Source organism: Labrus mixtus, chromosome 2 (genome assembly GCF_963584025.1).
Source record: "Labrus mixtus chromosome 2, fLabMix1.1, whole genome shotgun sequence".
Taxonomy (NCBI): Eukaryota; Metazoa; Chordata; class Actinopteri; order Labriformes; family Labridae; genus Labrus; species Labrus mixtus.
In genome coordinates, this window is record NC_083613.1 from 1623201 (window position 1) to 1647485 (window position 24285).

The window sequence follows — 24285 nt, forward strand, 5'->3', positions numbered from 1 at the left end:
GTTTATGTACATCAAATACACTTGATATATAGGCCTGTTGTATGTAAAGTTTTTTTTTAAATTTGTTTTACATTTCCATAAACTTGTTTCTAAACAGAACATGTTAAATGTTTAGTCCATGGTGAAAATAAGCTTTGAAAAAGAAAGGAAACATTTAAGTATGGAGTAAGTTTCACGGGTCCTTCCTCATTTACAGGAGTTACACAGCGAGGACGCAGCCGCCAGGGGGCGACGTTGGTCTCTGAAACAGCCTTGACAGAGACAGGGAGAGGGGGCTCCGCTCCCAGATCCGGCTCCAGTGTCAGCTCGATTCAGTCACACAGCTCCGGCTCAGACATGGCTGAAAATTCATCCAACGTCTCCTTTTTGTTTCTTCTGACTTGTATGGCGAGATGCAGAATCGGGTACCACTCGCTGTTTAATCCACTGCACAATGGGCACGTCGCTTTGCATTATGGCCGATATTGTTGCGCTACGTCTATTACACTGGAATTAGAGACTTATGCTAATTAGCTTCAATTACTCTCTTTTTCATCTTTTTGTCATCATCTTCCAAATTGTGTGCAAGTAGTTAGACCCCCACTATTTGTGTCTCCCTCGCAACTATTCCATTTGCATATTTAATTTATGCTTTATGAATTAAATTAGCACATGATGCAACTGCATTCCAGTTAAAGGCAGCATGTGAGGGGGTTAATGATAGGGGAAGTGAAGATAGGGGAACTAATAGGCTTCAGGCTATTAGAAACACGGTAGGACTAAAGTACAACGCTTCATTACACTGAATAGAAAAGTGACTCGTGAGGTCGTGATCGAGATGGAACTCTGTATCATACTATTGTTCACTACTAAACCACACTGAAGATATAACTTAAAATGTTTTTTCAAATTTATAGATGCATGTTCATCTCAGAAAGACGGAGAGAGAGAGAGAGAGAGAGAGAGAGGGGATGGCCTCGGCACTGTGGGGTATTGCGTCACTAGCTGTCTTTACTTGCGCAGGCTCTTCACATGGTGGTCTTTGGCTGTGAGCACACTTTGCACTCTGACTCATGCATTGGTATCAGAGCAAAGCTTTAATAATATCAAACTGTTGACGTCATTGCGTCAAGGGCAACCTGAAGCTGTTTATGGCTCTTAATTGAACAAATTGTGAGCCATTTGTCACACTGGAATTTAAAGAGAGAAAATAATAATATCATATTTCAAATGAAATATTTACGAAATACAATCAATGCAATGGTAGGGTAACCACAAACTGCCCCACCGATGCTTACCGTCACCATCCATTATTCGACGTTCTTAATTCAATGGATTTGTAAAACATTTAATTTCCCTGTTATAAAGTGAGGTCGGGCCTCGAGGAGAGCGGGGAGAAGAGGATGGGAGCGCAACAGCACTTAACTGGTTTTGTTATGAGGGTCCGATGTGTGCTCTGGCTGGCGTTGCAGAGCCCCAATCAGGTGCCATTACACCCGGTGTTTGAGAACACCATTGGCTGGTGGGGAATGGAGCTGTGCGCAAAACCAACCCCGCTGCTCCCACTCGCCTTACAGAAGCCGAGCTGAGAACATCATCCGCTTTGAGCGCTTAGGCGCAGTGATTACATCCTCACACAGTGAGATAGAGAGAAAGTCCCGTTATTCGCCAGCTTTTAATCAGGAGTTACATTTGTTAAGGTTTCGGCGGCGCGCAAAGAGGAATTTTTGCCTTTTTCACTGCTCGTTTGGAATATGTTGTTGTGAGACTTAAAAGTGAGGAAGGGACACAGAGAGAAGTGGCTTTGTATTCTGGCTCCAACCTGCAATGTTTGCGCTGACGCCAAAACTCACAGACCGCTGCAGAATTGATTAAAACAGAGAAGCTCGGATCAAATGGCTGTGCTTCTCACAGCTGAAACGACACAATGTTCCACTGACCCGAGGCAAAGGAAAGGAGTTTCACCATCGGACAGCCCTGTTGCTGTTTATTTCACTGCCTTTCTGCGGACAGAGGAAATGGGAAATGCTCATTGCTTGTAAAAAAGGAATAACACTTTTTTGGTTTCGTGTTAAAGTGCACTTTGTGAAAGGGTGAGGAGATGATTTGGTTTCTATTTCTGCTCTCCATCCTGGATGGAGCTGTCTCTCAGCTACACTACTCCGTGCCAGAGGAACAGGAGCCTGGCTCCGTCGTTGGAAATATTGCAGAGGATTTGGGGTTGGACATTACCAAACTTTCCGCTCGCCGCTTTCAGACGGTGCCTAGTTCAAGAACACCTTATCTCGAGGTGAACTTAGAAAACGGTGCGCTTGTCGTGAAGGAGAAAATTGACCGGGAAGAAATCTGTAAACAGATTATCCCATGCCTATTGCACCTGGAGGTATTTTTGGAGAACCCACTGGAGCTCTTTCGCGTAGAAATTGAAGTGATGGATATCAATGACAATCCGCCCAGCTTTCCCGAGACAGACATTTCAGTGGAAATATCGGAGAGCGCGATTCCCGGGACCCGTTTCCCGGTCGAAAATGCCTTCGACCCCGACGTGGGCACTAACGCGCTGAGCACATATGCCATAACGAATAATAACTATTTTTACCTGGACGTGCAGACGCAGAGCGACGGGAACAAGTTCGCAGAGCTGGTGCTGGAGAAGTCACTGGACAGAGAGCAGCAGGCAGTGCATCGCTACGTGCTGACGGCTGTGGACGGGGGCATCCCGCAGCGGACCGGGACGGCACTCCTGGTCGTTAAAGTTCTTGACTCTAATGATAACGCGCCCACCTTTGACCAGACTGTTTACTCCGTCAACCTGCGGGAAAACTCCCCTGTTGGCACTTTGGTCATTCAGCTCAATGCCACTGATGTTGACGAGGGACAAAACGGGGAAATAGTTTATTCTTTCAGCAATCATAACGCCCCGCGGATAAAGGACTTGTTCAATATTGATGCACGAACAGGCAGGATAGAGGTCGCGGGTGAGGTGGACTATGAAGAGAGTAGCACGCACCAGATTTATGTCCAGGCTAAAGATCTCGGGGCCAATGCGGTCCCCGCTCACTGCAAAGTGCTGGTCAAACTCGTGGACGTTAACGACAACACACCAGAGATTGGTTTTAGCACGGTGACTGAATCCGTGAGCGAGCAGGACGCCCCGGGCACCGTCATCGCACTGTTCAGTGTCTCAGACCGGGACTCTGGTGAGAATGGACACATGAGCTGTGAGATATTAGGAGATGTCCCTTTCAAGCTAAAATCGTCTTTTAAAAATTATTACACCATCGTGACAGACGGACCGCTGGACAGAGAAAACACAGATTCTTACACCATAACTGTGGTGGCCAAAGACAAGGGTCAGCCCTCACTCGCCACCAGCAAGTCCATAAAAGTGCACGTGTCTGATGAGAACGACAACGCGCCCCGTTTTACGCAGGCTGTTTATGATGTGTATGTGACTGAGAATAATGTGCCTGGTGCGTTTATTCACGCTGTGAGTGCTTTAGACCCTGATATAGGACAGAACGCTCTTATTACTTACTCCATATTGGAGTGTGACATACAGGGTATGTCTGTGGACACTTATGTGTCCATAAACCAGGACACCGGCTACCTTTACGCGCTGCGCTCTTTTGATTACGAGCAGCTGAAAGAGTTCAGTTTCATGGTCCAGGCTAAAGACTCCGGTGCGGCTGAACTCTTCTCTAATGCCACAGTAAATGTGATCATCGTTGACCAAAATGACAACGCTCCTTCTGTAATAGCCCCCATCGGTAAAAACGGCACAGCCAAAGAACACCTGCCGCGCTCTGCGGAGCCGGGCTACCTGGTGACGCGCATTGTGGCCATGGATGCGGATGATGGCGAGAATGCACGGCTGTCATACAGCATCCTGCGGGGCAATGAAATGGGAATGTTCCGAATGGACTGGAGGACAGGCGAGTTAAGGACAGCCCGCAGGATATCTCCAAAGCGTGACCCGCAGGGCTACTATGACCTGCTGATCGAAGTGAGGGACCACGGGCAGCCCCCCCTTTCCTCCTCGGCAAGTGTGAGTGTAATGTTAGTGGACAGTGTGGTCGAAGGCCGCAGCGGGGATCGCGGCTCAGCCTCCAGGGCAAAGGAGACCTCCCTTGACCTCACCCTCATTCTTATCATCGCCTTGGGCTCCGTGTCCTTCATCTTCCTCCTAGCTATGATCGTGCTGGCCGTGCGCTGCCAAAAGGACAAGAAGCTGAACCTGTACACGTGCCTGCTGGCCGGTGAGTGCTGCCTGTGCTGCAGCTCGTGCTGTAGCAGAGGGGCTCGTGGCCGGAAACAGAAGAAGCTGAGTAAATCCGACATCATGTTAGTTCAGAGCACCAACGTGACGTCAGGGGTTGGCCCCGTGGGGCAGGTGCCCGTGGAGGAGTCTGGTGTGGGCGGTGTGGGAGGTGGCTTCGGGTCCCACCACCACCAGAACCAGAACTCCTACTGCTACCAGGTGTGTTTGACACCGGAGTCCGCAAAGACGGATCTCATGTTCCTCAAACCGTGCAGCCCCTCCCGCAGCACTGACACGGATCACGCCAACCCCTGCGGCGCCATAGTCACGGGTTACAGTGACCAACAACCGGACATTATATCCAATGGCAGTATTCTCTCTAATGAGGTAAGAGAAACCTGAATCAGGCTCTGTCGCCGGGGGCTACACTTAACCCCCTTCAAAATGTATTCAACATGCACCAAACCAGAATTTAAAGGGTTAACCCAATTTTAAAGACCCGTCAGAAATAAACAGCTGTGTCTGCTTCATGTCAAAGTATGTTATCCAAAAGTGCACAGCAGAGTGTCCGGGAGGGTAAAGTGGTATCTATTGGTTGTTCTGCACAGTGGCCTTTAATCATCGTCGTGCGTAATGACTGATTAATTCAACTGTTCAATCCCATGTGGCCTTTTACTTTGACTGCTGTCACATCAGCCGTTATATGGCGCGCAAAAAACCCAAGCGTGCCGGAATTTGGGCATAACATTCTGTTTCTATAGAAAGGTCTGTCTTTTGCAGAGGCTCTATTTTGGTCACCTGTAAGGAAATGAGTATCATTTTGAATCCAAATAATATAATGTGCGGCTAGGAGAAAATACATGAAATACATGCATTCATTTATCCGAAAACCCGAGGACAGATAGTTGGGTTACATCAGAACGTGATTAACTTCCCCACTTAAGCCCTTGTTGGTTGATGTATTATGTTATAGAAGACGGGGAGTGACTTGGCGGCCCCTCTGTACAGCTCGTGAGCTCTGCTCGGGGAGCTGTGGAGTAAGGGGCTTTTTGTTGATTACGGTGAGGCTGGAGTTGAGCCAGACAGCCAGTCACAGCCTTGCCTTTCCTGTGCGTTAAATATTCTGTGCACGACCCAGCACGGCAGCACCATGAACAAAGGTTGTTCAGTTTCAGCAACGGGCGGCTCAATCATTTACGCATTCAATTGCCGCCCTAACCCACTCTCTCCCCTGCTCCCCCCTGCTCTCGTCTCCTCTCGCCCACTCACTCAGCAAGTGGATGCGCGCATCGTCGGCACAAGGCCTCTAGAAGCCACAGTTGAATCTAACTAACCACTGTATGCATATGTGTGTGTGGTCAGTTTGGTGCATGGTGTATGTCTCAGTATAGATATTAATATTTGTTCATGTGTCTTTCAGACAAAACACCAACGAGCAGAACTCAGCTATCTGGTGGACAGACCCAGACGTGTCAACAGGTAGAGAAAAGCACAAACACACACCTTATTATTAATAACGTGCAAAAACCTAGTGAGCCACATATTATTCACTCTCAGAAGACCTGTAACATCCAATAGGCCCCATGGAGCCACAGTCTATTCACATATCAATAAAATGGAATATTACACCCATCAGGGCGGTCCCTGTATATTCTGCTTCGTTAATTGTGGCTTTGAGAAGCAACATGGCTCCCAATGTATCCATAATGTTCATCTTCAATTTGGCTTCAGTCCCATAACTGACAGAGCAGCGCCCATTAAAGCTCTAATGCTGGATTTCATTACATGCCATGTGTAACATCCAATTTAGAGACTTGACGGCCACCGTGACTCTTTTAATATGGTGTTGATTTCTAATATTTTTCTCTGCCCCTCATTTAATCCTCCTCTCCTTTCATCATCCCCCCAAACCATATTGTATCTGGACCTCTCTTCCTGCCTTATTTTCTCACCTTTTTCCTTTTTTTCCCCTGACATATCTCTCTTCACCCCTCCCTCACTGACTTGCCTTCTCCAAGCTCGGCGTTCCAAGAGGCAGACATTGTCAGCTCCAAAGACAGTGGTCATGGCGACAGTGAACAAGGGGACAGTGACCACGATGCCACCAACCGAGGGCATCCAGCCGGTGAGCAACCCCTAAATCATCTTATTACACAACCCCACTCCTTCCCCTGGTTCCATAGTGTGTATGTTTTGCGATTGTGTATGGTTAAAATGCTGAACTGTTGGTGCGGATGGGTGGCTTTTAATTTTCTTAATTTGAGTGTGTGAAGGCCCGGGCTCCGGTGTTGCTGGTTGGCTGGCTGGCACAAACAGGCCCCAGAGGTGTTGATTGTATTTCACACCCCGGTGAAAACGAGGAACATTTGGGGAGATCTTTCCCTCTCTCTCTCTCTCTCTCTCTCTCTGCTCCTTTCTGTTCCACTTTTCCCTTTGTAACTCTCTGCTGTTTGACTGAGTGGTGCTGAAAGGACAGCGACTTGGAGCAAAGCAGGGTGATGTCTACATTGCCTTCGTGACTCTAATCAATAGATTCACTCAAGGGGAGGAAAAGGCATAGAAGCTAAATTGATATAATGATGCTTTCAATGAGCATGTGTATGCTGCTTTGTTTGTTCCAGAATCAACTGATCAGGCTTATCAGAAGCCTATTTATTATTTGATTTTATAATGAGTTGAGGTAAGTAGATCATGTAAGAACTATGACATATCCCCTCTAGTTCATGACTCTCTCTCTCTCTCTTTACACTTAACTGTGCAATATTTTGTCCGTACAAGGCTTTAGGTCCCGTCATAAGCCCCCGCCTGCCCTTTGTTTGCTCTTAAATTGTATTAGGTTAGTACCTGTTTATTGATCAAATTGGAGTCAGACAAAAAGTAGAGCAATACAAAAACTCATTTCATATTGAATTGCCCTTTTCTTCTGAGGGATTGTTGCACCGGGCTCTTGCCTAGGCCTGAGCCTGCCAAATATCATATCAGTGCTGCGAATACAAATAGAGCAGATTCGATAGGTGTTGTAGGATAGTGAATGAACCTCATCAGGCTGCACAGTGTTTGACATTATTAATGAACAAAGCCCAAAGTGAGAACTAATAAGCAGCGGTGGTAGTGTCACTTCCCGGCCTCGCTGATGAAACTGGCTGCGAGACTGAAACGCAGAATTGGAAGAAATCAGACAGACATGTTCCTCTACTCCTCGTGAATACAACTTTTGGTAAAATTAATATTAGCATGGATGTTGATACATACATCATCAATCATTATGTATGGTAGAAACACCTGGAACAGCACAATAATGCAGTTTGACTGATTTTCACAACAGTTTTTAGCAGTGGTATACTCAAAAGGTTCATGGATGTGTAACTGATGTGATATGCATCCTAACCTACATGCAGGTAACACCAAGACTAAGAAAGTAATCAGCCCTGGCATTATTTGATCAACTGTATTTCTTTATCTTCTTTTTGTGGAGTACTGCATCACATATCTTCTTACTGGTAACAAGACCACATTTATGGACCAGTAACATGTAGTCTCAGCTTCATTTGGCTCTGAACAACATTCATTTATCTCTCATGTTGGATTTATAAGGCAACAGCTTAGCACTCCATGGGAGGTAATATCACACGACTGGTTTCTTTGGAAAGAGGGAACTTGAGTTTCACAGACTTCTGTAAACAACAAAACCAGACAGAATGTGTGTGTGTTTATGTGTGTGTGTGTGTGTGTGTGTGTGTGTGTTCATGTGTGTGTGTGTTTATGTGTGTGTGTGTGTGTGTGTGTGTGTGTGTGTTCATGTGTGTGTGTGTGTGTGTGTGTGTGTTTATGTGTGTTTATGTGTGTGTGTGTGTGTGTGTGTGTGTGTACAGGTTGACTGTTGTCTGATTCAATATGTAGGGGTTTGTACCTGTATGTAATGTGTTTCTGTGTGTGTGTTTTGTGTAGGAGAAAACAAGGCGAGGTGATGATGTCTGTATTGAGAAGGAGTTTTCCTCTGAGACGTTGCTCTGGGAAGCTTCAATGAGATTCTGTTTGAGAAGAGAGAGTGGTAGCAAGTTGTTGGCCCTCTGCCAGGTATATATTGCCTATATAGGCTTACGCAAGGCTCATTTGTCTCTTGCGATATGTGAGACTTATTTTACTGAGAAGGGACGAGAAGGTTGTTGGTCACTGGTGTGGGTTGTACACTATGTTTGTGGATGTGTTTTTGTGAACCTAACTTTAGGTGATTATTACAGAAAACTGAACCATCAAGAGCAAAGGCTATTTATAGACCACATGTCTTTATGCTGTATAATGTATACAGTGTTTTTAAACATCATCGACTTTTGTGTGCACATGCATACACAGGTCTAGTAGTTGCTTTCTGTTTGTGTATGTTGTTTTTCTTACACATGTATTATCTTTCTTGGGTACGTGACAGGGTCTCATCCTTCATTCTGTCTCCCTCACTCGTTGCCTCTCCGCAACACTCGGCTGATCAGTAATTCAGTTCCAGAACCTTTACATAGCAATTATCAAAGGAGGGTTGGAGGCAAGGTTTCCTCGTGGGACTGCACCCGGCACATTCTCCCTTTTGGTGCGCCTCAGAATATTTCAAATCAAGGAAAAACCATTTCCAGTTGGCATATCATCAACTACACCTGCTGCAGCTTCCCGCTCGGCCGCTCGTGTGACACTTTAGAAAATAAGTCTCCTGACTTGGTTTTAAATCAAAGGGACACTGCCTGTGAGGCTGGGATATCAGCGGATACCTTTTAAAAAAAGCAGGCAAATGGCTTTTGTGAAAGCAGCATGTCTGGAGTGAGGCACTGCTGCATGAGGAGGCACTATGGATCCACTATCACACCTGTTAGCACCCCTTATTCTTTTTTTACTTCATTGGATTTCAATAAGACATTTTTTTCTTAAATATCCCCCCTTATACTTTAAGATGCTGGCAGAGAAAGGGAACAACCAAGTCTAAATGATATTCCAGATAAGAGGGGGGATCAAATATACATCAGTGAAAAGATGTGGCATCTCACAAACCTTCGATCAGCTGTGAGCGGCTGCATGACGGGCAGGAGACGGGAAATCATCATTATCATGACGTTTGTTGTGGTGAGAACAACAGCCGTGACAAATGGGACAATTAAATCACTTTGGCAATGGTGTATTAGATGGCTGATTATGAATTAGTGGCGGGCACCGTGTTGCAGTTTCCCATGTCAGTGAGCTGTCAGTGGAATTTAGCACAGAGAGTTTTGAAACGCCCTCCGCTCACTCCCGAGAAACTGATCCCTGACTCTGTGATCCATGAAACTTAAACAAATGTCTGCTTTATTTCACAAGCTCACGAAATGAAATGAAAAAGTGACCTTGCTCAAAGTGAAGGAGGAGAAGTAAAGAAAAGCATGAATAGAGAAAAAGGATGAGTGGAAAAGTCACTTAATGGAAAACCTCAAAGTTAAGAAAACATTTTATTAACATGATATATTCCTTTTGATCATTGATTTTCTGCTGATCAATTTCTTGATTATTAGTTTTGTCAATGATGTGTCTGTAAATCGTTTAAGATTAAGTCTTAAATGTCATCTCAAAATTGCCTTCAAAGATATTCAGAGCTCCAAGACAAAGAAGATCAGAAAACACAGTTTATTTCCCACGTTAAATAACGACGATGGATGAAATGGTCAAGATGTACAGAGAGTAATGGTTCACACTGTGGCTGAACTGACTGCCTTATTGAATGTCAATAAAAGTCAATGAAGGCGGTGAAAGGGAAAGATCAGTCGATTCGATTAACTCATTAAATGGACGACTTCAGTCCCTGCAAAGTGTCTTTCTTATCTCCAACTCAGAGTGTAACATGACATCCCTATTTCACATGACCTTTTAGAAACATTGTTAATATACCGTAGATCGGGGAGCATAATCATTTCAAAGAATTGAGTTCTGTTTTGAAATAAATCAAAAACACAATAGGACCATGTAAAATAATCACTATGCATACACAGTGTGGAGTGCCTTAATGGATATGTTCTTGTGTGAATAGGCTGCTCTCTCTGAATGAACTGCTCTTTGAACTGAATTGCACATTAAGTGTTCCTAACCCTGAAATGAATAAAAAGGAGGACAGAAGCCTTCTTCACTAACAGTACCAGTAAGAATGAATATGCCTTGAATCTGCTTAAAAACAAGAACAAAATATGAAAAAAAGATGTTTTCTCACTGCCTCTAACTGAGACCTTGAACATTTAGAACAGAACGCAGTAAGACTAATGGAAGTCCCAGCAAAGCCCTGAGAGCCATAAACATGCTCTGGCCGCGAGTGACACAAATATTATCCTTTCTGCCGAGAGATTTAAATCAGTGGACATCTGCTCTAGTCTGGCTGCAATGCTAAATTCTTTTAAAAGACTCAAATACAATGCCAAGATATGTGTTCCTAAATCTGCATAATCTGAAATCTGATCTGTGATTTATAGCTTCATTTACACTCTATGCTTTTCGGATGCAACACATAAACTGGGCTCTATGTGTGCACATTTGCACAACGCCAATACATGTGTTTGTATCCGTGCAATAGGTTGAAAGAAGAATTTCTGTTTGTCAAGTTATTTTTTACATTTTGACCATCTTTCCTTTACCTTAAAACATTGTGCTTACAATTTCAGTTTCTTAGACATGAGGAGAAAATACATTGGCTACTACAATCTTACAGATTATAGCACATTTCTGTCTCATTGGGAAATGAGTAATTGTTATGAAGATTTCTGCTGTACTCAATATCAGCTTTACTCCGACTAAAGCAATTAACATCAATGTGGCAGAACCCTATTATCAAGATCTCAATCTGTGTGGGTTCTGGCTTTTGGAACTAGCTGGCTAACATGAGTATTTCTTTTTTTGAGGAACTTTGGAAATTAAACGCAAAATGTAACTCTCTTACAACCAAATATAGGACAAACACAACCTTGATATTGGGATGAATAGACCTACAAACCCCCTGTTTGAAAGAAAGTTGTTTTTTGTTCTTGAAAACCTTGCCAACCTATTCGCTTGTGCAATGTATTTTCAATGTACTTTTGTTAACAATGTCATCCCTAGTGTTAGTGGACAAAATTGAGAAAATTGAGAAAATGATCTGAATAAGTGAATTAAAAAAAACCCATTACCCATAAGTGACGCATTCAAGAGGTGCCAGTCTACACATGCTTGTGTCTGAGACATAGCTTGGTCAAGGCTTTTTATAATTGATACCATCAATCCAGAATCTTTGGTCTTACATTTGAAAGAGGTTTTTATCAATCAAATCTACTCTAAAGGGCAAGAGGCCATCTTGGCTCTTCTTCCCGTTCAGTTGCAGTATATTAAACATGAAATCCCTCTCAGAGACACAGAACAATTTCTCTGTGTGGAACTACTCAATATGGCAGGTGCCGTCCTGTTCTTTTTTGGTCCTGGGAGGTCCAAGGTTTACTCATCACAGCTTCACTGGCCAACTCTTTGCAAGGAATCTCTGTTACTCCCCTGCTGTCCTCGCTGCTGTCCAAATATTGACATTTGTGTCTGCACTCTCTGCAGAGCACTGGAAGACAAGATGAAAAACAAAGGTATGGAGAGAAGACACACTCTACCTGGGGGACAAGAAGGTTATTTTGTGTTTGTTTGAAAAGAGAAAAGGGGATTAAGAGAGAGGGAGAAATAGGCGAAGAGGATTAAATGTTGGAGAAATAACGAGAGGCCGGGACAAAAACGGCGTGAAAGACGCACAGAGGGACTAATAGACACAGAGAAAGGTTGACAGACGGATGAATGAATATGGAGGGAATTACTGCAAACCTGAAAGCAGCAGATATATGCCCTCAAAGTGAATTCAAACATGGAGCACATGCTTTTGGTGGATTTGTTTTCCTTAATTTCTGCTCCCTGTCGCTGGATGTCAGGCAGCACAATTAGTCAAATCATAAGGATTCAGGATGTTGAAACACTCGAGGGTGTAAAGAAAAAGAAAAAAAAACAGTGAAAAGTAATCCAGAAGAGCTGATTGCTTATTAGCAAGTTGATTGGGTTTGCATTGTGTAGCGTGGTTACACAAGTGTGTGTGTGTGTGTGTGTGTGTGTGTGTGTGTGTGTGTGTGTGTGTGTGAGAGTGTGCATGTGTTCTTCCTGTCTGATGAGGTCACAATGAGAGAGAGGACTGCTGGCAGGGCCTGTCATTGCCAGTCACTGTTTTGGTTGTTGTTTTGCTTCCTGCCGGAGGAGGAAAAGGTGCTTCACGGGAATCAACAGCCACTGGGTGTCATGTGGTGTCACGGCCTGTCTGCCTGTTTTCTTGCGTACATTTACATATATCAGTGTTAAGAGAATATTTTAAGCACCTGTGTATTTGCAAACATATGTGTTGATGTTTTTTTTTTTTTTTTAAGTGAGTTGCCAGGCAAAAATCCATGTGCAGTTTGGAAATAAGTGACAAGTGAGTGACTGCTGCAGACTATTACACCCAGAGTACTATGTGCTCTGGTGCTTGCTTAGTAATATTCTGAGGGATGAGGAATGGGGAACAAATGGAGCCTTTCTCATAATCCCATGATAATAACTCTGCATCTTGATCAGTATGCATATGTTCCATCTGCACAGTTGCATATTAGGTTTTGCACCTGTGCTTCAGCCTTTCTGCTGATTTGTCCATATGGAGTTAGATCAGTCTCAATATTCACAAATGTATTTCAATGCACACACAAATATATTTCATTCTATATAGATGTAAAACAAATCAACAAATAAAAAATAAGATTCACAAATGTGTTTCTGATTCACACACAAATATTTATAGTTTTGTATATATGTAATAGAAATCCACAAATATATAAAGTGTTCAGTCTGCATTTACAAACTGTTTGTCATTTGTGAACCTCACTGCATTTGTGTGTGGGATTTTTGAGACTACCCTGCCGTGGTTAGATTCACAAATGCATTTTGTTCAGCAGAGAAATGTCTGTAGCCAATCAGATGTCTCCTTTCTATTCAGCCAATCACAGTAGCGTAGATTCAAGGATATGATTTAATGTGATCACTTTAGCGTTGCATCTGCGCAGACTAGCTGTCTGACTAAGTCATCTTTAATCTGACCAGCACAAATAGTCTCTGTGATTGTTGTACTATATGGAAAGTTGTTTATCGTGTTGGGTATATTGACTACGTGTCTTTGGTTTAACTGGTGTTGAATAAACTGGTGATATTCCGGCCGATGTGTCGTTATCACGTTTACAACCAGACCAGGCTTGTGCAAAGTCAACTATATTTTATAGGTTCACAAATGACAAACAGTTTGTAAATGCAGACTGAACACTTTATATATTTGTGGATTTCTATTACATATATACAAAACTATAAATATTTGTGTGAATCAGAAACACATTTGTGAATCTTATTTGTTGATTTGTTGATTTGTTTTACATCTATATAGAATGAAATAAATTTGTGTGTGCATTGAAATACATTTGTGAATATTGAGACTGATCTAACTCCACATGTTTGGTATATTTAGTGTATGCCTTGTAGCAATCACCCACTTCGTCCATGGAAAAACATAGACGTTAAGGCATTAGGTCAACACCCTTATGTTTTAGAAGTGCACATATATTTGCAGAAGATCCAAGTAAAAAAAATGCAATGAATATATGCTCCTTTAGAGACAATTATAAATATAGATTTAGTGTCGGTTGAATCACAGGGTCCATGCAGCTAAATGCTGCACTCACTCACAGAAGCAAGCCTTTCAGGGCATTTTCAGATTGCTGATTTTGTTCTCCACCAGATCATAGTGTGTTCCCTTCAGTACAGAGCTTCCATTGAAGCACAACCCACATGTGCTAGGTGGTGATAAAAAGGAACAAACCCTTTGGCAGCAAAAGCACTGCTGGTGCTATATCTTTGGACCAGGCAGATGAAACAGAGTAAAACAGTCCCTTTATAAGAAAAAACATGCTAAATCAATTTGTGAAATAAAATACATGCAATTTTCAAGACACTGTCAAACATTCTGCAGCTATTTGCCTTCAAGCCAAGTGTTTCTGCAGTTTTACTCAGAAGAGTTTAAAAGCAGGTTGTAGGCTCATTATATCCCACAGGAAAACACGACTGTGCTGTTATGCATTTTCATTCATTCCGTAACTGGGATAGGCTCCAGCCCCACATCACCATAGTTAGATAAGGATATAGGAAATGGCTTCCATACAGGGTTAGAGTATGAAACAGCTTATGTTTTCATCATGGCATTCTATAATCAAATGTGTCTCCCTCTCAGCCTACCTCTGTGTCACCCCTCTCCCATCTCCATCTGCGAGGGCCTGGGTCTCCCACTGTCTCTTCTGGCCATTTTTTATTTCCATCTGTGATTGCCCAGGTCTCCCCTCTCCCTCCTTATGGTTCCTGCAGTCTTGCTGCTTCTCCTGCCTGCTGTCTCCGTCTGTGAAATCTGTGACTCCCCCGTCTGTTTGGCCCTTGCAGTCCCTTGTCTGTAAGCCCTGTGTCTCCTCTGGCTCTCTGGGCACTGCACAGTCTTTGTTGCCTGTCTCGCTCCCTGTGAGACCTGAATTAGCAACATGATTAGATTCACACAATGCACACAGGCATACAAAACTAGAACCAGTGGTAATTCTTGTGTACTGCATTTACATGTCCATTGGACGACATTTGTCCTCACAAAAACTCATATTTTACTAAATTAAAGTCAAAGCTTTACAAGTATTTTAATTTTGAATTATATCATGAGGGTTTTTCAAATGACAGAAAAAGAACTGACCACCACACACTCGCTTACTCATTCATGTGACTTTTCTTTCCTTTCAGTTTGGGCTGCCTCTTGATAAGGGTGCTGTTTTGTTTCAGCAGCTTAGCGGCTATAATTAAAAAAACATACATTAAAAACTGGTAACAAATATTTCTATAAATTATGATAATGGTAACATAACCAAACTGAAAGACAGAGAAGAAAATAAAAAAGCAAAAATATTTTTTTCCTCCTCCAGTAATGAACCACTTATCCTTTTTAGATAAATGTTTGTTACCTTGATAGCGAGGACAGAACAGACTGTGTTTGCAGTTCACTGTACTGACAGATACTTCTCTATTCAATGTTTCTTTTGGATCTTTTTTAATTGTAACAGAATTTGATCTGGGTTGGAATGTTTTTTTTCTTCCAAACAACATGCTGGTTATACGTCTTGATTTGATTGTCTGTTCTGATACATCTGCAGGTTGAATGGAGTCTAAGATTCAAAACACAGCGAGGGTAAAAAAACACATGTGCCATGTCACACAGTTCGAAGAGGCTTTTGTTAATCACTCTAAAGCAACAGAAATTATAGGCAGGGATTTTTCCCTTCTAGAATGTAAGTTACACTCATGGCTTGTCGTCATGAGGACAATTCATATGCTCTTGTGAAAATAATGGATTTCAGTTGAATAGTTTTATTTTATTTGTCAAAGTATTTTTCCAACATTTTGGGTTTTAGGCGAGTATATTGAAGTCATCATTTACAAATGTCTGAAATGCACAGACTTGTATCTGAGGGGGAACAAGGGAAGCAAAAGTGAAATATTTGACTGCCTGCTCCTTCATTTTTTTTTTTGACACTTTCGCGGTACTTACCTCTTTCATTTACAGAGAAGATAATCCATAATCTGTGAAAGGCTGATATTTGGAGATTTAGTCTGAATGTGTTGGGGGTGGACCTATAATATTATTTTTTCCCCCTTCAAAGACCAGAATCGAATACACACAGGTCTTTTCTTTCTTATATTTTGCCCATAAATATAAAGTTATCTTCATTTTTCTTTTTTTGTATGATCAATCTTGATTATGAAAAGTAATATTCTGGTTTATCCCTCGAGGATTAATCCTTTGTTCATACTCAGTTACACAGCCTGATATCTTTTGATATGTAGACGTATACTACATTGTTTGTTTGTGTGTTGGTCTGCTTTTTGTTACAGATAAATTATGTCATTATCAGTGAGATGGATCAGATGAATAGACTTGTGTAAATGGACCCTTTGATCTGGAGCCATCTCAGTTTATTGGAATTACAGATTACATATCTTTGTTTTTTTTTGTCCCTCTTCCTTGGTGTATCCCTTTTTTTTCTCCTCTAGCCTTAAACTGCTCATCTTTTGCTTTGATGCCGCCATCCTCAACGCTTCCCCACATTGCCCAAACTTCATCTGAAAGCTGCAGGAGAACTAAGACTCCAGTACACAAATAGAGTCTCATTATTATGAGGACTTTGTTCAAGTCTCATGTTCTTTTCTCTTCTCTTTTATAATCTCTCTGCCACCCCCCACTCTCCCCTTTATTCTTTCTAAGAGAGTATAATGAACATAACTGGTAGCTACTTCCTGCTGGTTGTGTGTGTGTGTGTGTGTGTGTGATAGAGAGAGAGAGAGAGATAATGTGTTATTCTATTATATCATTTCAAATGTTAATTTAATCTCTTTATTTTGATGTTTTGTTTTTGTGCCAATTACAGTCTTTGTGGACTTGCGTCGGGATGATTGACGTTGTAGTTTGATTACGCAGCCAGTGAATATTGTGTTGGTATTTGTGAGGCATTTCTTAAGATAATTGTGGGTTGTTTTCTTTTGTGTAGCGATGATGGAATATAGATCCACAGTTTGTCTCATGGTGTTTGGAAATCAATTGTGAGTGTGAGGATGTTGATGTGTAGAGGGGTTGTAATGTTTTCACAACACCACATCACTTTGATTGCACATTACATTTGAAATGAACGAGGTGAGGATGAAAAACAAACAATTCGCTTCATCAATGTTGGCCTTGTCTTTTTGATGAATAGCTTTCGCTGCACTTTTTCTGCTTGCGACATTGGCAAATGATTGCTAACTTATGTTCTCTCTCCTGGTCCCTTTTCTCATCTCCCCCTCTTCCACTCCATATATGTGTACTACATTTCCTGTCATGCTCCTTCTCCTGTCTTTTGACTTTTCCTTTCTTATATCATATATTATTTTCATCTTTCCACTTCACTCTTCCCCTTCTCCTCCACCTGTATCTTCTCTGCAGGTGCTGACCTTTTCTCAAACTGCACGGAGGAGTGCAAGGCCCTGGGCCACTCCGACCGCTGCTGGATGCCATCCTTTGTGCCGTCTGACGGGCGCCAGGGACCAGACTACCGCAGCAACCTTCACGTTCCCGGCATGGACGCCACGCTGCCCGACACTGAGGTACCCTCCTCTGTCAACCTCGCCGATCAACTCACCATGACCTCGTCCACCGTCTCGACCGCCGATAGGTCATTCTCCACCTTTGGCAAGGACGGTCAAAGGTCACAGTCACACCACAGTCTTCACCATCACCTCCATCAGCAACAGCAGCAGTACAGCTCCAGCACGCTAGAGAGGAAAGAGTATGATAGGGGGACTCTACCGTACAAACCCACCTTTCTCTGTGAGTATCAGTATGAAAGTTCCCTGGGACCCTACGACTTTGGTCTGGTCCAGTACAGATACTAAAGGAGGGGACCATGAATCTGCCTCTTGATTCTGATCTGGACTTTTGATGTTGTTCATCAACATTTTTTTTTTTAAAGTAGCTCAAAAGATAAAGCTTTATGTTTTGTTGATCTGATTTCTTTTCTGTTATTATATTTTTATTTTTTATGTAAAAAATGCAATCTATCATTGCTAACTCCTTCTCCAAAACCCACTTTGAAAAATTTAGAATCTAACCCCATCCCAACCCTTCCAATGTTTGTAACCATGCAATTTATTTTTAATAAACAGAATCTGAATTGGACTCATTTCAAGCTGCTGTGGCAACTTTTTCTTTCTTTATATCCTTTTCCTCTAAATTTCCCCACAAAACGCCCCTGCCCCCCAATCAGCCTTTTGAATCTGATGCTCATATAAGTAAAGGTCATCAACACAACAACATGTCACATTCTTTCTTGCCATATTCATAAACCTACAAATACATGCTTCTTTTAGGTTAGGACACAGTGCATAGAGAGGGACATATAAGAAAGATCTGTTCATGTTGTAAAGGCCATCTGTTTTCCATGTCCAGAGTTTTGATCGAGCAAAATGACTTCTCTACTTAACAGCCTGAAAGGTGATATACAAAATCAATCCTGCATTTTCTTCACAAGGATTCAAGTCAAGTCTAATGTATCTATGTCTGCTTGTTTGTGGATCAAAAGTTGGCCCAGATAAGCTGTCAACCCTGAGGTCGAGATTCTTAATGTGCCAAGTAACACACCCACGTTTTGTTTAAGAAATGGAACTTCTTTAACAAGGAAGGGTTTATATGGCAAATAAAACATATTGATATCTATTGGTATAAATTTGAGTGCCCCACTTGCACTTTTGAAGAAGCACAATGGGATTCTTTAGAAAAGGCGGGCAGGACACGTCTCGCAGCTTTCGATTGCTTTCCAAGCTCCACATCACATGAATATTCTATTAGTTCTAAGAGGAGAGAATTGATTCGATATACACATTCGGTAGAGAAGTCATTTCCAGTCAAGTCACCACCATGTTAACCACCATCCTCCATGATACTGCATGCTGACTGTGAGCTGTCTCTCAGGTAAACGATGAGCACTATAACCTGACTCTTTTTCTCCTTGTTTGCGTCTTGGCAAACAGAGCCAAGCAATTTTCCTCTTGCACATCAGGTCTGTGTGAAAAATAATTTGTATTTAGCCTTAAGGTGCGAGAGCCTACTTTGCTCCAAATATAGCAGCCCGCGCGTCTGCTCATCTTGTCTGCCTCGGAGGGTTAGGATAAATGCACTCCATATTCGCACAGTTGAAAACCCACAACTTTTTATATTTCATTTTACATTTCTGGTTTGTGATTTCTCCTGCTTTTCCTAGTATGTTGCAATAAATAAACCCCGAGCATTCATGACAAAGGTGTTGTTCATCAGTCTGAAGTAAAACATTTTTTTGAGAATAGTCCCAGAGGCAGATGCTCTATTAACCAACAGGCATCATGTTCTACTTTTAAAAATAGCATTGTATGCTACTTCTGGCTACAGCGATGCTCTGATCACCAGGATTGCCTTGATAAAGGCTTTATAAATGTTTAATGATCCATTTTGGATAATTAATGAAGCAATTAGTGGTCTGTGTATTTTCTATGCATGCATTATGTAGCCACCAAATTTTTTAACATTTATCATCCCTGATGGACATGTTTTTAGTTTTAGCATCACACTGCACAGAGCCTTAATGGTATATAAATAACTTTACAGAGAGAGCTTTGTGGCATGTATCCATTCAGAGATGGTATTTTGAGCCGACTGTGTCACATTAAAAGTCTCTAGGGATAAGGTGCCATTTGTCTTAACAAGTGTGTTTTCTGTTTTTCAGCCCGCAAAAGGATTTGCTAGCTCATTCCACGTGGACCTGTCAGAGACAGCGTGAATTTCTGTGCTAGACCACCAACACTGAAGCTAGTGACAGCGAAATAAAACGAAACAAACAGCAACGTGGACACAGCAACCTTGGTTAAGCTTTATTATCTGGGTTGGCGAGCTGTAACAAAGCCTTGGCAATGGTTGCCGAGGGAGGAGGGAAAACATAAATACTGAGTAGCTGTAAACCTCTAGATATCCGTGGAACAATCCAAGGCCTTATTCTTCTCAGCAGGACTGAGATCAGGGCCACTACACATGACATGTGGAAATTATAAAGTCATCAGCAGAAGTAAAGAACTGAAATAGAGGAATTACAAAAACAAGAAGACGAGGGACCGATGAACTCAGAGTGGTGTCTTCTTTTGGGGACTTGTGAACATTTTGGAGTGAACCTCCAGAGATCTGTGTGTGCCTGTTTACATGAAGAAAAACAAATGTTTCTGTACAAACTTCAACCAATGTTACACAGAACCCTTTAGCTACAGTCTTTCTATGGTCACCACTAAGCCAACTGTACAGAGACTCAGGGGGGGAGGGGGACCGTGTGATAAACAGAAAAACAGAGAAACAGCATTAGACGAGCAGAGAGAGAAACAGAGGAGGTGTTGTACAGGTGTAAAATGACATTCAAAAGATGGGGACATGCAGAGATGATGTGCAGTACTATAAATTCTGTAACTCTGTTTTTTTTGACTTGACTGTCTTTATATAACTTCTCTTTTTTGTTTCAGTTGTTCTTTCTGTGTGGTTAAAGTGTGCAGACTCTAACATATTCCTACTTACTGTTACGGACAGAAACGTGCGGTCTTGGAGACGGGTTCAGTCCTTTCAAGTTTAGCCACTTCAGGAAGGAGATTTTGACTTATACACTGTGTAGAAAAGGGCGCCTAAATAATCCTGATGTTCAGTTTACCAATAAAGAATCACAAATGTGAATGTTCTCATTTATAAACTAGTGATTTAACAGTTTTCCGAGTTCCTTCCTGAGCTGACTGCAAAGAAAGGGAAATGACCAATTAACAGGATGTGTGCCACTGGCCTATACATAAACAATCAGACACACTCAGTGGTTTTTATCATGTGCAAAAGTGTTTACTGTGCTATTTTAAAAGCGTATAAATGAATATAAATCTATATATAACTATATATATATAAATATATATATATATACAGTTTACTTTTTTTCTGAAAACTGTGTAACCATTGGTTAGTTTCTACACCTCATTATGTCATTTAATCTAATTATACCAAGTGCTACAAAATCAAGACATATTGATTCAAATGAGAAGGAGCTCACACACCTTCACACCAACCAAGGATTAAGTTGATGTTCTTATTTGTTACTTCTTTTCTGTTCACAGACGCTAGGCCTTGTTGTGTGTAGCAAAGACACCAGTTGAGTTCTTTTGGCCTGTTGTGTATTTTAACAAGCGGAGTGTGTGTTGATGTACAGAACGGAGGACTATCACAATGAAGCTAGATATCAAAGGTTTTACAATCATACAGGAGAGGTATACACAGATAATGATGGATATAATCAGGCAATACCAGGTCAGGTGAAACGTATTGCATTATGCACACTAACACATGCACACTCTCACACACAAACACAGGTCAAGTGGTGATAAATAAAACGTGTCATTGAAGTTCTCTAACGTGTGTTTTGTCATGTTCACGTCATGAACACAATGTCAATGAACAGAATCAGAAGGAAAATAGTTTTTCAGTTAACATTGTAGCTGCTAATCATCTATTAGTTAAGCATGTTCTCAGGGTAAACGGCTTAGAGGATGTCATTAGTCTGTATTGTTTATTAACCATAGTACTTGATTGGTTGGTGGTCCTGCTTTCAAAATAATATATCTTCTGGTTGACATCATGTTTTTACCACAGTTTATGAGAAGAAGAGGATATCCCCACACACTTGCTTGAATGTCCCAAAAAGTTGTATTAATTGCAATATTTCGACCAGTGGTTTCCTTCAGGTTACAATTTACCAAAGTTTATAACAATCCATCAAATGGTAATAAAACAAAACAAAAGGGCAATATGTTTGTGTTTGATAAAAACGGAGTCATTCACAGCTATCATCCGTAGAACCCTATCAATCATTATAGATCTACTTTACTTTATAATCCTCGAGGGGGAATCATTTTGTTCCTGCTCCTTTGTTGAAACATGCAGCACACATACTGTAGGCTGAAACACAGACACTAACAGAAACCTATAGACATGTATTAATTTGGTGCCTTGCTCAAGTGCACCACAGTAGTGGTCAGGAAGTGAACTAGGACCTCTCCAGCTACCTGCACAATTTCCGTCCATTTGGTCCATATGTGTACTTGACCTGGTAACTCTCCGGGTCCTTACCCAAGTCCCTACTGACTGAGCAACTGTCGCCCCTCATTACAAGCTTTTGTGCAATCCCATGACTCTGTGTTCCAAACGATCACAGGATAAGTGTAAGCTTCCTCCTCCTGCCAAACTAGGCTCCAAACTGTAGGGACCATGAATGTGTGTACCATATCTCATGGAAATCAATCCAAAAGCTGTTGTGACGACTCAGTAAAAACTAGAAACTCTCTGCTTTCTGGAACGAGAGGAAAACATCACTGTCTCGAAACTCAATAGTGTTCATCCTCTACTGATTATGATTATGCTTTTGCAAAAGTATATGGAAATTCAATCAAAACTTGTAAGGACACTTCCAATTTTGCCAAGTTATTGTCTTACTGTTTGAAATACAGACCATCAATGTCATTCTTAGAGCCTTGTTGCTAGCATGGATACAAATACTGTTAAAAAAAGGATGTAAAATTGGACCAAAGAAGCTCCTTTGTTAATCAGAGGAAACATGTCGTACAAGCACTCAGAGCCAAAAGTACTAAACCATTTGTCTAATTAAAGCAAGAACCTGCTTGTTATTTAAAATCCTCACAGAGCGTGTTCTCTGCTTTTTTTTCTTGTCCATGAATTTTAATGAAAAGACGTCCAGCTGTCCCAATAGAATCTTTCAAGATGTAATCACCATGGTTTTGCTCTACTTTCCTCATTCGATGACCTCAATAACTTAAAAAAAAAAAAAAAAAAAAAAAAAAACCTTCTGGTGGCTGCCACTCTAGCCTTCTGTCCATTTCCTTGAAAAACACTAAAGCCATCCCATTCCCAGCCCTTCACTCCAGTGTGATCTTTACTTGGTCTGGCACAAGATAACAGGCACTAGAAGAAGAAGAAGAAGAAGACTGGTGGAGTTTGGATCTACTTCTGTGAATGAAGCCTGGGGTCATGTGGGAGACAAAGTTGTTTTGAGCCTAAAAACAGAAGATCACAAGATAGCCTTCTCTTAAAAGCCAGGACATCCAGTATGACCCACTCATGTGACTGATCCGGTGGTGGCTGGTGTGAATGAATGGCCTGGAGTTCTGATTTAAATCTAATACGAAAACAGTTCAGCATAGTTTATGTGTGAGACTAAAACATAGGGGTAGAGGAAAAACAAGGAGTTCATACTGTACAGTTACTCAAAAAAGGTTTCAAAGTGATATTATAACTCTGATTACAGAATGAATGTGAGCTGCTCATTGCGAGGAGATTCCTGTAAATCATTGGCCTACTATAGGGTTCCTTTGTCCTTACTTTCTACAACATGAAACACGTCTCCCTTTAATCACCCTCTTTTAAATAAGAATCTTGAAAATAATGTTATATATATTGTATAGAAAATATATCTAAAGCCTTAAATAAGGCTACATTAACAACATTGTGAATGTAATGTAAAGGAATCTCAAGGACTGGATGTCGCTTAGTAATTTATGATCCTTTGGCTGTGATATGTCCGCTAGAAACCAATATCATTTTTTGAATCCAAGGTTTTTCTTTTCCAATTGACAAAACATTTTAAAGTGGTTAGTGCATAACTCTGTCCAAACAAATAGAGTGAAAGGCAACAAGTTTAGGTTTCAATGAACATTAGTCATTGATAAATAAGTTCATATTTCTGAAGGCTGTTTCTGACTGCCTGACTTCAGAGTAGGGTAAAAATATCCCCTTTAAATAGATACAGGAAGCAATCAAAGGCCTTTTTACCCTTTTTTTTTTCTCATGTGAATACCAACATATCGCCATGTCATTTTATGTGTAATTGCCATGTTGTAACCATTTGGATCATGGATAGGTAGGACTAGGTAGCACTTTGTTCCAAAACTTGAGAAATTTGAGGTGGTTTTAGAAGTGTTTTTTCAAATCTGAAGGAAGCATTCATCTGCACACGATATTCAGTGTCAACACCAGATGTTTCCACTTTACAATGCTTCAGAAATATTTCAGTTTGTACTCAGAAATGTGGTGCTAAAAAAGCCCTAAACTCAAGGTTCACTTGCTTTGTCTTGAGTAAATGCAGTTAACCACAGGACTGTATCAAAAGAAAAAAAACAATCTATTAAAAAAAAAAAGAAAGAAAGAAAAAAAGATCTAGTTGGAGACTGGAGAGTGAAACTCTACTTCAAGACAGACGGAGAAAACGAGAGCCATTACAACTGAATCATCCTGTCCATCTCTTCTCTTCTCTTCTCTCCATACAAGGTTGAGTGAGGTGACCTAGCTGTCTGTCTGAGCC

At 41.5% G+C, this 24285-nt stretch overlaps 1 protein-coding gene across 4 annotated transcripts; it reads left to right on the plus strand.

Annotated features, from left to right (window-relative positions):
- Window positions 1–1524: 1524 nt before the first annotated feature.
- LOC132980638 (protocadherin-10-like) lies at window positions 1525–21320 on the plus strand. Of its 4 annotated transcripts, none has more exons than XM_061046889.1 (5): window positions 1529–4627; window positions 5661–5719; window positions 6259–6365; window positions 17313–17473; window positions 19624–21320. In XM_061046889.1, exons 1-5 carry the CDS (start codon window positions 2081–2083, stop codon window positions 19675–19677), a joined length of 2928 nt encoding a protein of 975 aa, XP_060902872.1. In that variant the 5' UTR covers window positions 1529–2080; the 3' UTR covers window positions 19678–21320. The 4 variants fall into 4 exon arrangements, with proteins under 4 accessions (XP_060902882.1, XP_060902872.1, XP_060902864.1 ...); XM_061046881.1 differs by having other exon boundaries at window positions 1530–4627; window positions 17313–17696; XM_061046899.1 differs by lacking the exons at window positions 17313–17473; window positions 19624–21320 and adding an exon at window positions 16388–17305 and having other exon boundaries at window positions 1525–4627.
- Window positions 21321–24285: the final 2965 nt, after the last annotated feature.